This window comes from Eleginops maclovinus, chromosome 16, assembly GCF_036324505.1.
Source record: "Eleginops maclovinus isolate JMC-PN-2008 ecotype Puerto Natales chromosome 16, JC_Emac_rtc_rv5, whole genome shotgun sequence".
Classification (NCBI taxonomy): Eukaryota; Metazoa; Chordata; class Actinopteri; order Perciformes; family Eleginopidae; genus Eleginops; species Eleginops maclovinus.
Genome location: NC_086364.1, coordinates 13,954,800 through 13,968,927, shown reverse-complemented (window position 1 = coordinate 13,968,927; position 14,128 = coordinate 13,954,800). Strand labels below are relative to the sequence as shown.

At 38.5% G+C, this 14,128-nt stretch overlaps 1 protein-coding gene across 1 annotated transcript; it reads left to right on the top strand.

Moving 5' to 3' along the window:
• The first annotated feature begins 6,543 nt into the window (after nt 1-6,543).
• timp2b (TIMP metallopeptidase inhibitor 2b) lies at nt 6,544-13,639 on the top strand. Its single transcript, XM_063903509.1, has 5 exons — nt 6,544-6,932; nt 11,648-11,748; nt 11,841-11,946; nt 12,048-12,172; nt 12,270-13,639. The coding sequence occupies exons 1-5, from the start codon at nt 6,803-6,805 to the stop codon at nt 12,465-12,467; spliced, it is 660 nt and encodes a 219-aa protein (XP_063759579.1). The 5' UTR covers nt 6,544-6,802; the 3' UTR covers nt 12,468-13,639.
• Nucleotides 13,640-14,128: the final 489 nt, after the last annotated feature.

Here is a 14,128-nt window from a genome sequence, read left to right as displayed (position 1 = left end):
TTTGGGTGTGTCTGCACTGTTTTTCTCAAAAGCAAAAGAAAATATATATCCTAACAGGGGGGAGTTTATCCAGATGTGAGACACACAAAATGACACATTTTAATATAAATGTTAAATATAATCTACAAACCTTAACGAACACATTTGCCTGATATCACTTTAAAACCTCCGTAATTAACATTGCTTATCTCATTTGTTTATTCTGTACAGTGTAAAAAACTTTTATGTCTCAGATTATTTCTTGATTGCAACCAGAAGTTTCCTGGAGTCGCAACTGTTCCCAGCCAAGAAATATCTGCCCCATAACTGCCAAAATTATTAAATTGTTTCGTTTACATTGACAGATCAAACAAACTATATATAATAAGGTATTTGATAGATACGCTTCAGAATTGTTGCTGGCAGATTTTGATACACTAAGAAAGAGTCATGTTACCGCCATGTTTCCAATCTTTGTGCTAAACTAAGCTAACCGGCTACTTATTGTAGCCTTATGTGATTAATATTTCATGGTTCGATATCTATTTGGGATTTTTGAGGTCAAGGGTCACTTCGAAATCAATTTTTGCATGTTGGTGCTGATCTCATGCCCTACTGCAGTCTCTGGAGACATTTTTTATCAACTGATTAAAACAAAAGGGCTTTTTTTAAATACATGTTTTTTTATCTTTAAAGATTCACTTTGTTGTATCTCGCTGAAACAATTAAAATGTGGTTCATCATCATGCTTCTACACAAACCGAATGAAAACAACAAACTTTGAACATTTTGCCTCATCTTACGCCATCAGATAAGGCACTGGTTGTGAAAGGGGTTTGTGTTTACTCGGCTTTCGTTACGGATGATATAAATTTCCTTTTTATGAATCACGAAATCTTCCCAAGCAATTGAGTGCTCACCACTTACCAGATGATCCCAGTGTCTCACACACACACACACACACACACACACACACACACACACACACACACACACACACACACACACACACACACACACACACCCACTCCCACACACACTGACAGTCACACTTTGACAACATGCAGGCCAACATGCCAGGACAGGTGTGTTAGACAGCCACAATTAATAATACACAGTGACTCATGGGTTTCTGAGAAGTGTAACTGACTGTTGTCGCACTAACGCATGACCAAAGAAGATTGATCAGGTGGTCATTCAATTATCACCGTGTATATTTAAAGGCAACTCCTTTACATGCGCTCCTGGTAGAGGGTTGTACAATCATAGTAACTTCAGCCGGATTGAGGAGAGATTGCTGTATAGTGATTCATTCACAACGTCAGTCCAGATTAAGTAAACCACTTAATGTATTCACCAGGGAAAGTCAGATATTTCATCATTTAGCTTGTTGTAACATCTGGATGCATTTTAATGATTGTATCATTTCACCCAACAAATTATCGCCCCCACAACCCATTGTCTTCTTTGTTTTTTTAGGTTCGCCCCAGACATTAGACATTTTTGGTTTTATGAACAATGAGTCATGTATCTTATTGAACCAATCAGAAGCCGATGCCCTCTCAAAATTGTCCAATTTCACCTTTTGTTATAGAACACGTGTTTGTTGTGATCACATAGCATGAAACAGAACATTTTTAATGTTATGTATTTTAGCTTTATATTTCTTCATCTTAAAAGTTGCACTGATATTTATTTTCTGCCATGAATCAAATAGCTACATGTAATTTGAACGTTTTAACACATACTAATGAACCCACAAAGGATTATTACCTAACTGCAGTTAGTCAAATGTACAGGTTTAATATCACTAATTTTATTCATTTGCTTTTAAGACCTGCAAATTTGCTGTTTTGATTCTATTCACCCAGCCTTTCATGGCAGCAGTTTTATGCAAAACAGCTCTGATAAACCAACTATACACTGCCCAAATGAAAGACAAACAAAGCAAGCAAGTAGCTGTTCAATATTGTGACCATTGAGAAGCTGAAGCTGAATATTTTACTTGGGAGAAGGTGAACAAAGCTGAAAAGGAGGGTCATTATTAGGCTAAAGTTTTTCAGGGGAATGCTAATTTGCCTCACAAGTCCACAAGAATATGCATATTTCCTGCAAAAAAATGTTGAGATTGGATGTGTCAAAGAAATAAACTAATGCTGCAAAGTCCCTGCAACAGGGGGCTTGGGAACCGTAAAGTCCCCGGTTCAAATCTCTGAAAGACCTACCGAGGTGTCCCTGAGCAAGGCACCATTCCCTACACTGCTCCCCATGTGCCGTACATATGGCAGCCCACTGCTCCTAACACTGGGATGGGTCAAATGCAGAATGTACATTTCCCCTCTGTGGGACGACTGAGGGTTCCTTCTTCTTCTTCTTTTACTACAATCAACAACAACGTTTTTCTAACTGGGTCAATTTCACTACAGTCTTTGGAACATACCGTAGTTGTGAGGAAATGGATGGAGGTTAAACACTTGCACAACACCAGCTTGCTCATCAGTCGTAGTGATGCCCCAGACATAGTCATTCACTGCTAGCCTCATAGAGGAAATTATTATAATCATTTACATGTTATTCGCCTGCTGGTTTGTTACGTGCTAGTGAAAGTTTCTGTGGCTTCATGCAGTGCTGAAACATTTCCAGGGAAACCCAATGAAAACACTGTAGTGATGCTTTGTGGATGTGACCATTCCAGTCATTGTGACTAATTCATTGTGACACCAAACTGCAGACAGTGCAGAGCATTTGACCCCACACTCAATCATGTTCCTTTTGTTCCTGACTCTGAGGTGAATTTGTCAACGCTGATTTGTTCCCTCCCATTGCAACCAATAAAATGGGAATAGCTGCACTGTTGCATGGAAAATGATGGGAATTACCCCTTGGTCGAGGCTGGGTCACATCAAAACAAAACGGTTACGGGGAGAAGGCGTACATTCAGATAGTGGAGAAGTTACATTTTGGTCAGCTAATGTGGGATGAGTGCAGGCAACAGGGCAGGGGAGGTGGGAGTCAAAGGATGTGGGTCACTGCCACAGCACCCACCAGTTCCCGCAATGAGACCCTATTTTCCTTCTTGCCGGGCACTTCCTTTTAAGGGTATTTCTGGCCTTGCAAGTCTGTAATTTAAAGCATGGAGGTTCAGGCGAGTCCTGAGCCCCTTTTGGAGTTTGTAGTGGGTAAAGTACACAGGGAGATGCTTACATTGCACTTCTTTGATAAATCCGCCCTCTTTCAACATATCAAAACCAAATGTTGATACAATAATCCAGATCTTAACTGCCGTGTAAAACCCTGTTCTAAAGGGAGAGATGCAGTGTGGGAAATAGCACAGAATAGTCATGCTGTGAGGTCATTTGAAATATGCCCAGAAGCATGGGACACGGCCGGGATCTGAGCAGAGCCCGCCACATCAGTCGGCATATTAGTGCAAAGGAAGTTGACTGTTTGGACAGGGGGAGGCAGGCTTTGCCCAGACACAGGCGTCTGCAATTCCTCTGATTTCTTTGGTAAACTAGAAAGAAACAGAGGCTTATTTCTACTCATTTGGTAATAGATGTGTCACTTCCTTTCGTGTGTCTTAATTTCTATCCCACACCCTTAATTTGTGTTTTTGTGTTCAGTAACTTCCCCTCTGCTAAAGAGTCATGCGTCTAACAATTTGGGATTTTTCCTTATCTCCGAAGATTGGGAAAAGAAAATTCTGAATTCTTCTTTAAACACGCAGCGTAAATGAGTCATTACAAGTTGGTTTTACCATTTTCCTCGGTGCTCCGGCTGTCTCCATGCCTGGTTTACATAAACATCAAGTAAAAGAGCTGTGGAAAAGCAACCAGACAAAAATGCTCAACTGTGGAAAAGAGTGGAAATATTTGCCGGAGTGGCCAGAAGACAGTTTGTGGCCAAATATGATGTAAGACAGTGAGGCAGTCACAGCAGATACACACTCACACTCTCTCTCGCTCTCTTGCTCTCTCTCTCTCTTTACATTAATTATCATCAGCTCTAATCATCATACACACCATGCCATGATTGTGATGTCTTGTTTCTAAGCCAGAATCAACACGGGAGGATACAAAACTCAAATATTTTTCCTAACTTTCCAACAGAGGAGCCATCAATTTATGCTCATGAGTAAGGGGTGAAAAACTTTATTCAAGAGAAAAACATTATTCAAGAGTTAAAGTCAAATTCTTGACTTTAACTCTTGAATAATGTTTCTTTCATAGAGGAGGGGAGGAGTGGAGGGATTTAAATAGCCTACGTTTAGGGGAATCGCCCCCAGATTGAATCTATTAAGTTTAAGGGGATGATGTCACTTCTCCCCACTCCTCCTTCACTCCTGTTTCGCTTGGTATTTTCATCTGTTACAGTCTTTTTCTGAAACGGACTGTGCATTAATTCCCACTGATTTGGTTTATAGGCATGGGCTGTTGATGACCCTGGACCCACATCAGAATTTTTAAAAGTGAATGTTCATTAGCTTGAAGGTTTGAATGCCTGTAATCATCTTTAAAGTGACAATGTATGAAAATGACTGCTATCACCTGAATATGCAGTTCCCATTGGCTTAACATTGGATTTATATAGTTTCAACTCTTTGTTTACCTTTCCTTCCCACATCTTACTGTTTTGTTTCAATCTCCCATGGCGCCATTTTTGACCCAGGTTCTCCATAAATAAACTATAAAAACCACAGTATGTTACCTGCTCAGCAACAATCAGCACACAGACACATTTAGCAACAAGCTGGGGAACATAAAGTAAACACTAAGCAGCTAAAGAGATACATTTTTCCCAGTGGAGTTGCAAGAGACCCTAAACAGAACTAAAAGAAGAGTGAAGATTGATCGTACATTTGCCGGTCCAAATTAATGATAATGTTGCTTCATACCTGCGGGATTTGTAAGAAGGAAAGTGTTCAAAAGTTCACCACATCATCTTGATATTAAGTAATTGCTGTGTTTACTGTACTTTGCTGTTGCTAAGTGACAATCAATGATTGCAGGTTTGAGGTACATATGACATTGCAAAACCATTAAGGGAAGTTGAAAAAGGGGAAGAAGTTAAATCGTAGCTGAGCCGGTGTTGTAAAAAGTATGTGCTATCAGTGTGGCCTTAGGTTGAAGGTCAGAGGGGTTCAATCCAAAGTAGTTCAGCCTCACAGCTACCATCTAAATTAAATTAGAGGATAACAGGAATTTTAACACATTTCAGACTGTTTTGAAAAACAGTGTTTTGAGAAACAGTGTTTTTAAAAACACTCTCAAAACAGCAAGTTGGTTTTTTTCACTTAAACTGTGAAAAACACTTAAACAAACATGATAGGTTTCAAGATGTGTTTAATAGTGTTCTTTGGAGGTTCTGGTAGAAATATTGTGTTACTTTTGGACAGGCTATGTTTCAACCTCACATTTCCAATAAGAAATATGAGATAATCATTTTTTTTGCATCTCACTCTTGGCCATCACACAAACACACACACACACACACACACACACACACACACACACACACACACACACACACACACACACACACACACACACACACACACACACACACACACACACACACACACAAAGACATGCATACGCACATTCATGGTCTACATAGGATACAATATATGAGATACAATACTCCGTTCCATTTTTGGGATGGCAAAACCCCAACATAGTTGTTTGCTGACTTTTTTCTGCTCACAAAGATAATAACTTAAGATAGGGGAACACCAGCCATAACGTTTTATTTAAATCTCATTATTTTTAAAGGGCTTTTTTGGGTTAGATTTGAGGAAAACTCAAGGTAAAATGTTAAAACCTGGGGTTATGATTGTTCAAACTACGGCCCAGGGGGCAAACTGTGGCAAATGGCACTCAGCAAAATTCAAAAAGTATAATGGAATATGGCCCACAACTTAAACTTGTGATTTTCTTATATTGTACTTCTTAAACACAAATGAAAACATATATAACACTTTAGTATTCATGTGTTAATAAGCCCACTTTTCAAATAAATTCAGTTAATTAAGGTTGAAAACATTTTGTAACAAATATTAGTTAATAAAAAATAAACAAACTTGAAATATACCCTTCATATTTCCCCTTATTATAAGCAATCAGAGGCTTCTGTTTTAAGGAATGAGCTGCCAACACTTTTTGTAACAAAATAAATAAAACCCTATGGAAAGCTGTAATGTAGGTTGTTTTCTTTCCTAGAGTATATAAAATTATTAAGCTAAATTTACCTAAATTTGATGGATTTTGGTCATTTATAAATTAACTTAAGAGGCAATATACCACACCTCTAGTGAGTGGCACAGACCTTCGTATGTTTTTCTGGATGTGGACCTCAGTGAAAAAAGTTTGGCCACCACTGGTTTAGTGAAATGACGTAAAACTTTCCATAAAAAGAGAATGAATGTGCGTGTGCGTGTATGTCTCACCCATTCATGCGACAGTAGCTATTGTGACAGAAAGTGACGGGTGTGCGGGTGGATGTGAAAACTTTGGATGCCCAAGACCTCCACTGAACCGCAGCAGCACACTGGCTGAGCCCTCAGCAAGGGAGGAGTCTGCCGCCAGCCTGCAGTGATAAAGCACGGCTGCTCCTGACGGTAGTGGAAAACAGATTTGGAGGAGGAAGTCTCCGAGTGCCGTCTTCAACAGGAATGAACTCTCTCTCATGCAGTGTGCATCTCATACTCTGACTAGTGGACTGTCTGTTATTCACGGGGATACATCTGCTTCGTCTCCTTTAAGCTGGTCTTTAAAGTGTTCCTTCACGTTTTCCTCCACTACTTTAAATCAAACAGCTTTCTAAGATGACCTGGACGGCGAACGGTTGTTTTGTCACTCTGGCCATCCTGTTTCTGTGGCGAGGGGAAGACGTAGCAGAAGCCTGCAGCTGCTCCCCAGCGCATCCTCAGGAGGCGTTCTGCAACTCAGACATTGGTAAGTCCATCCAGTGAGTCAAACGAATGAATATGATGCAGCATTTAGTCAGTATGTATTTGAATATATGATGTGGAGGATGTTTTCATGGATTGCTGACAAATAAAGTTTTGGTCTAAATGCTTAGAGGGAAACTTTTCCTACTCTTGTGTTTACAATTACAGGGGGAGGAGGAAGAAGATGGAATTTTCTGTCTCTCAAGCTTTCTTTCCACTGACCTCCCCCTTTTTTTTCTATTCCTCTCTTTAATCATATGTTGATATTATAGCCTTGACAGCGACATAAATGCCCTTTGTGTTATTTACCAGTTTATCTGACTTTTTGTTGTGAACACAAGAAAAAAAACAAAAACAAACATATTTTCAAAGTGTTTACAATATTGCTTACAAAGCATTTTTGCCACATCAATGGCTTTTTATTGAGGCTAATTATAGTCTCCCCCAAGTTATTTACACTATAATCAGATGTAATACAAGGATTTTGCCTCAGTTCTTTTAGTACATAACATTCCCATAATAAGAGCTAATTAAATAAGCAATTAAAAGCAAGTCATGCAGAAATCTAGAAACATATCTGGAATAAAACAAGATTAGAATAAAAAGATATTGGTATCTCATCTGGTGAGTAAACTATGGATGGAGTAAGGCTCATCTATATTATGCAAAACAAAGGACTCCCACCATCCTTAAATCAGTGGTTGAGAGGTTTATGGTGCACTTCCGTAATGACTGCTAAATGGCAATTTGATTTGCTCTTTCTTAAAGGTCATGTGGATCTTTTCCCAGTACTTTCTAAATACATTTTTTAACCTATTACAGAAAACTGCTTGGTGCTGCATCAACACAGGCCTTAAGCTAATGGAGTCTCAACAGTGACCAGCTTGTTTAGCTTTTTACATTTGCTGAGGGTCTTTTTTCTTGGTTGTGAGCTGGCTGAATGTGTGGTATGTATACAGAAGCTGACTTATTCAAAGGCTTCTCTTTACCATTGGATTCCATGGCGCTGGCGGGTAAAGAAACCACATTATCCTGCGGGAGAGTTTACTGTAGAAAAGGAAAAAAAGTAGTTCCTCTGACCTTACGTCACTAAAAAAGGGAAGAAAGTTTGCTGAGATGACATTTAACATTTACTGTGATTTCAAACTGATCAGTTTCAACACTGAGGTCAGCTCCTAACATGACCTTTACCCCCCGAACCTTGCTTCAGCACCATGGATAGACCTTACTACTTGAATAAACCATCATTTTGTTAAGATCAGCCTTTCTGGCCTAAAGGGTCTTGATACTTAAACAAGTTAAGCTGTGACGTTTATGGAATGTAAAGTCACTGTGGCTGCTTTAGAGAAAATTAATGGGTGGCTGACTTTGCAAAATATGTTTTGTTGAGCTAGCACACTAAAATGAAGGTGGTTATTTAACATTGCTGGTTCTGCCTTTATATGTTTCCTTAGTTTTAATGTTTTATTTGAGTTTCTGGTCAACTGTCCAGGCGATTTTGTATTTGTAAGATAAAACAAAGTTATTTGGATTAAAACAATGTTAATAGTAAGACACTGTCTTGAGATCCCCCTACCTACTGTATACTGTCAGACAAGTACTAGTTGCATCGACTATTTGCTCCTAGCACTAGGATGGGTTAAATGCAGAGGACACATTTCACTGTGTGTGCTCTGCTGTGTGCATGTAGGTGACTAATAAAGAGGGTTTCACCCTCCGATTCTATCTATCTATTTCATACTCGGTTAAAGTGAATTTCTTAAGAAAGGGGCAAACAAAGTATTCTGAAATTACTATTACGTTTGCAACCATTGCAACATTAGGGTCTGTTGCAACTTCACTTTACAGATGCTCTGTTGTACTTCATACAGTATTTATTGGAAGGCAAAATTCAGTTACCATGAAAAATGCAGGTCAAATATAATTCCTAATAAAACATACAAGTAGGTTACCGAGTAAGATCATTAATCTTAATGGGACCTAATTGACCTCAGCTTTCAGTGTTTTACTAGACCCCTTTTTTTTTCCTTTCTCAAAAAACACCAGCAGGTCAGCTATAGTTGTAAACATGTATTTCCATGTGTCTTGTAAAACAGACAGAGCAGGAACAAAAAAATATTTCCTCATAAATTGAAATCCATCCCTTGGGTCCTTGGCTGACGCACAGGAATGCTGTGCAGTCATATGCTGCACTCATTATGGATTTGCAGTTTATTCCACATTTTCTCTGTGATTGTTAAATGTACCTGAGTCCGTTATGTGAACAAAGTGTGCTAATCATTTGGGAAATGAAAAAAAGACAAAACAAAGCAGATAGAATATCTCTCACAACAGCTGCTCAACTCCAGCATCACTGGTTGTGATGCATTGCATCGATTGGTCAGGCAGGTTCATGTAATGCTCTAAAGCAAATACACAATACCACAATACTCACCTGTCCAATACTGCGTGTAAACGTTTGTACATTATCAAAGTCAAAGTCCACTTTATTGTCAAGGGGGGGGGGGGTATACAGAAAAAAAAACTAAGTAATATATACATATGTTTGACACAATCAACACAGTTTGACGGTAGTGCAAGTAGTTCTTTAGTGCAATTATTATCATCTTGTACAATCCTCAATTGGACGCAAGAAATAAAAAACATGAAAATGTAAACAAATAATTAATAATATTAAGGTTGAATTAAACCTATGTATAATTGTAAAGGTTCAGCAGAGTAATTGTTTGGATGTGTAGTTTAGTGTTCATCATTCAAAGTCTTCCCACTTTGCGGCTTCTCCGAAAGGATAACAGATGTACAGGCTCTGCAATTACAGGACATTCCTCAGCTTTCTTGTCCTTCCCTCTTTGTATTTTCAAGACAATGCTGCATACACAATATTGTGTTTATTTATCAGTAACTGGCAAATTAGATGGTTTCCTTGGTCCCCAGTTTTCTGAAATGTATGTTGTGTATAGGGCTTGGTCAGCATGTAAAAAACTAATAAAATCATGTCCTGCTGGAATTATACTATATATCATCACATGACTGAAAATAACTTAAGCTTCGGGAGTTAAATGCACACTATATCACCTTAAGACATAGATTAATGTGTTAGTGCATTGGAGCTTGTTCTGGATTTATTGATAATTGTTCATGATAAAAGCTGGAATGTGGATGTTCTGCAAATAATGAATGGAAGATAACATGATATCATTTGTTTATTTAAGCATGTTGAAAGTCATTTAAACCTTCACCCAAAATTGCCCTCAAATTATATACCGATGTATATATGCATGAACCCAATAATTCACAATTTATTTTACAAACTGTGCCTATTTTTTAAACTTGCTCAAGTTGTGATATGTAAACTAAAGCCATCTTCACTGGAGTAGGTTATCACTTGGTAAAGTTTACCATTATACATTCTTCCTGTAGTGTGAACAACTTTGTCGGTATATCTGAAACTTCACAGCAACTCTACTGCACAGAGGGAATTTGCAATTTTCCTGTCTTAAAACTTAATCCTCCCTCCCTCCCTCCCTCCCTCCCTCCCTCCCTTTTTTTTTTTTTTTTTTTGCCCTTTACCTCTTCTCCCTGACTACTTGTAGGTTTGTATCAGTCTTGCTTTGAAGGCTTCTTCTTGTTTGCAAAAGACGCTGGCTACTTCTGCTGTGTGACTGTTAATCCTGTCTGTGTTCTCCTCTGTTCCCCTGCCTTGAGTACGCAACCATCCTCTTCACTCCATCACGCCTTCACAAACTTTCCTTTTCCCCCTTTTTGTTTTTTTGTGTGTTGACTCACTAGAACCTTAAAAGGAGACAACTCTACAACTCTATTGTCAATGAATTAGGGCACATATGGCTTGCAGCTTCATACATTAGTCATATTAAAATCAAGTGAAAGGCTTGTATGGTAAGGCAGAGGGCTGGTGATGGTCTAAGGCGGTCAGTAGCTGCCACCTTGAGAAAGACTCGACTTGAACTGAGACTTCAGAGAGAACATCTGTTATACATTAACTTTATCGCAAGTCCACTTAAAAGCTTGACTTTTGAATATCATCTTGTAAGCATAGTAGTACAGTGAGTCAGTCATCACTGCATATCCACAATTGGATTCACATGACACAAGCAGTGAATGTGAAACATATGAAACATATTCTTGTGTTTAATACTCAGCTCAAAGGCTCGTTCTTATGGCTTTGATGATGTTTTTCCACTTGAACTGTTCTATTTTTTCCACTGTCAAAACATCGCTGAATCAAGGAGCTGAAACTTATGAGTGCAAGAGAGAAAAGGAGAGAAAATGAAAGGTTTCACAAGAAAGGAAGAGAGGCTGATTTGCATGTCAGCAACCTCTATCCAGACACAGAGGCAGGCCGGCAGAGAGGCCTGGGGGCGAAGGAGAGCATTCTAGTTCAGCTCAAAGACTGCTGACTGGCTTCCTCCTGTGTCGGCCTGGGAGCAGGCAGCACACATTCCTCGCTCTGATTGCAGCTGATGAAACACTCATGTTGCTTCTGTCTTCCCAGCACCTGGCAGATGCAGACTCCTCAGATCCAAGCCACAGCAATGTGTTGTGGCTGACTTTAGCATGCCAAACCTGGGCAGGGCTTGGATCAGATACAGACAGACTAATATCCTGTTCAGTTTTAAAATGATAATGGTGTTTGACTTTGAAACCCATGTCTTCAAATTACTTGTATGTAAATATGGGTTGTTTTTGTCTTGTTTGCAGTTTTAAGGGGAAAGGTAGTTGGAAAGCAGGAGGTTGATGCTGGCAATGACGTCTATGGAAACACCATCAAGCGTATCAAGTATGACATCAAACAAATCAAGGTACGTGGGATTTAAAGCAATCATATTCATGTTGGGGTATAAACTTGTTCCTATATGACTCTAAATGTACTTTGCTTTGTCTGAATTGTCAGATGTTCAAAGGTCCCAGCAATGATATTGATGCCATCTACACCGCTCCCATTTCTGCAGTGTGTGGAGTGACCCTGGAGAATAATGGCAAGGAGTATCTTATCACAGGTACAACTTTTACCACATTTCAAATAACACTAAAAATAACAAATATCGTTCTTCAATGAGCCTTTGTTTTATGTCATCAAATGCACTTTTCCCTCCCCCAGGCAAACTGAAGTCTGACGGGACGATGCACATCACACTGTGTGACTTCATTAAGCCCTGGGATGAACTGAGTGAAACCCAGAAGAAGAGCCTGACTGAGCGCTATGAAATGGGCTGTGGATGCAAGGTGGAAAATGACCACAAACAAAAATAATCTTTAAAAATGCCGAGTTGCACGAGTTGTAAATGTAATCCCTGATCTTGGTTTCTTTTCTGATCCTCAGATCACCCGCTGCACCTCCATCCCCTGCATGATCAGCAGCCCGGCGGAGTGTCTGTGGACGGACTGGCTGATTATGAAGACGGTCAACGGAGGGCAGGCCAAACACTTTGCTTGTATCAAGAGGAGTGATGACTCTTGTGCCTGGTACAGAGGGTCAGCACCACCCAAAAAGGATTTCATGGACATCGAAGACCCTTAATTCCCCCACTGACAAATAGTGTGAGGATGTCTGAGATAAAATTCATCTTTAGTTGTTTTCTTCTTAAAAAGCCATAGGGTGTGTTTTCTATGGTAAGGTTGTTTATTTTTATTTACAGGACTTATTCATCTTAAAAATGCAGCCCTTTCAGACACTTCTACCCCTAAATGCAAAGCACTTCTTCATAATCCATTTCTCTGTCAGCTGAAATAATAAGGATAAGGATTAGTCATCACAATTCAGTATTAATGTTCGTAGCATTTGAGTTCTTTAGGAATTTATTTACTTTTTTTGGAAACAACGTTTTTGTTTTAAAGTGAACTATAATTCAAAACATACATACATAAATTCAAACTGTAACAATTATGTTAATTAGTATATTCATAGATAACATTAGCTGGCAAACGGCGTCCTGACTTGTGAGAGCAGAGCTACATACAGGAAGGAGAGCCTTTGCCTGTCCTGGTTTAGGTTATTTCTCATGCGAATGCAAAACTCTTTTCATTTTTCTTTCTTTTTTTTGTTTTGTTTTGTTTAAAGTGTGGCAAAGCTTTTTAGAGCAAGTACAATCAGTGTTTTAGCTAAATGTTGTCTTTAATTATCCTGAATAAAAAAGAATGCACTGTAAATCCAATTGATTAACAAAATAAACAGTGATATTGTCTTTAATGAAAAAATGTCCAAAAAGAAGATTGAATCCTTTATTTTTTTTAATATAACAGCTTTTCTCTGTGTAATGCTTTAGCATATTTTATTTAAAAATGTTTTATGATTCATCATAATATGTTTGAAAAGACCCCGATATTTTGATACTTTTTGTTACAAGTGACACCTTAAAGACGGGACCAATATTTTACCAGTATTTGCAAGCAAATGTTTTAATGTGCATTAAAATTGTTTGCCTGAATTTTAACTCTGGCTTGCTCATCTTTTGGGACATTGAGTTTAAAAATATACAATCACAAAACATCCATTACTTGCAGCCTTTGTTATGCGTATTAAAGTGTTGAGCAAATGTCATAATGTCATAAATGTAAAAAGATTCTTGGTAACTGTAGTTAGTATGATGTCTTGTGCTGGTTTCACATGAGACATTTGAGATGATTTTTGCATGCATGTCCAGCTGAAACAATGCTGTACGTCTTGACTATTATATTAAATGCCAAACCCTGTTTTGATGCTTTGCTTTGGTTTTTTACACGTCACTGGGTACTGTGTCCATATTCACATGACTCCTGCAGTCAACATTAAGTGCAACAAATTAAAATCATATTTTTTCTAGACATATATATATATATATACAAAACACATTTAGTTTAAATGACAGAAAAGCTACTTCATAGTTTTAGTTTGAATAGATACATTGTGCAGAGAAAACATGACTTCACATTAGTTCAAGGCAGGCACAAGTCCTACAGCAGGACACAGACAACAACTGTATAATAAACTTAGGGAAATGTTTGACAGTAGTTAGGCTACCAGTAACTCTTTGCGACATTTGAAAAGCAATCTGCTGCCGCTTAGTGGAGAAAACTAAATATGAAATTCACAGACATTCCTTCACGAGTCTGAGCACAATATGAGTCTATTTATCTGGATGATATAATACCCTTGAATGTAAATAAGAGATTAATATAACATAGTGATTGTTGGATACATGA

Bases quoted from the DNA above. Each gene is read 5' to 3' on its own strand.
- timp2b (XM_063903509.1), top strand. From the start codon at position 6,803: ATGACCTGGACGGCGAACGGTTGTTTTGTCACTCTGGCCATCCTGTTT. The intron at 11,749-11,840 runs GTACGTGGGATT...CTGAATTGTCAG, and splicing joins ATGACATCAAACAAATCAAG to ATGTTCAAAGGTCCCAGCAA. The intron at 11,947-12,047 runs GTACAACTTTTA...TCCCTCCCCCAG, and splicing joins CAAGGAGTATCTTATCACAG to GCAAACTGAAGTCTGACGGG.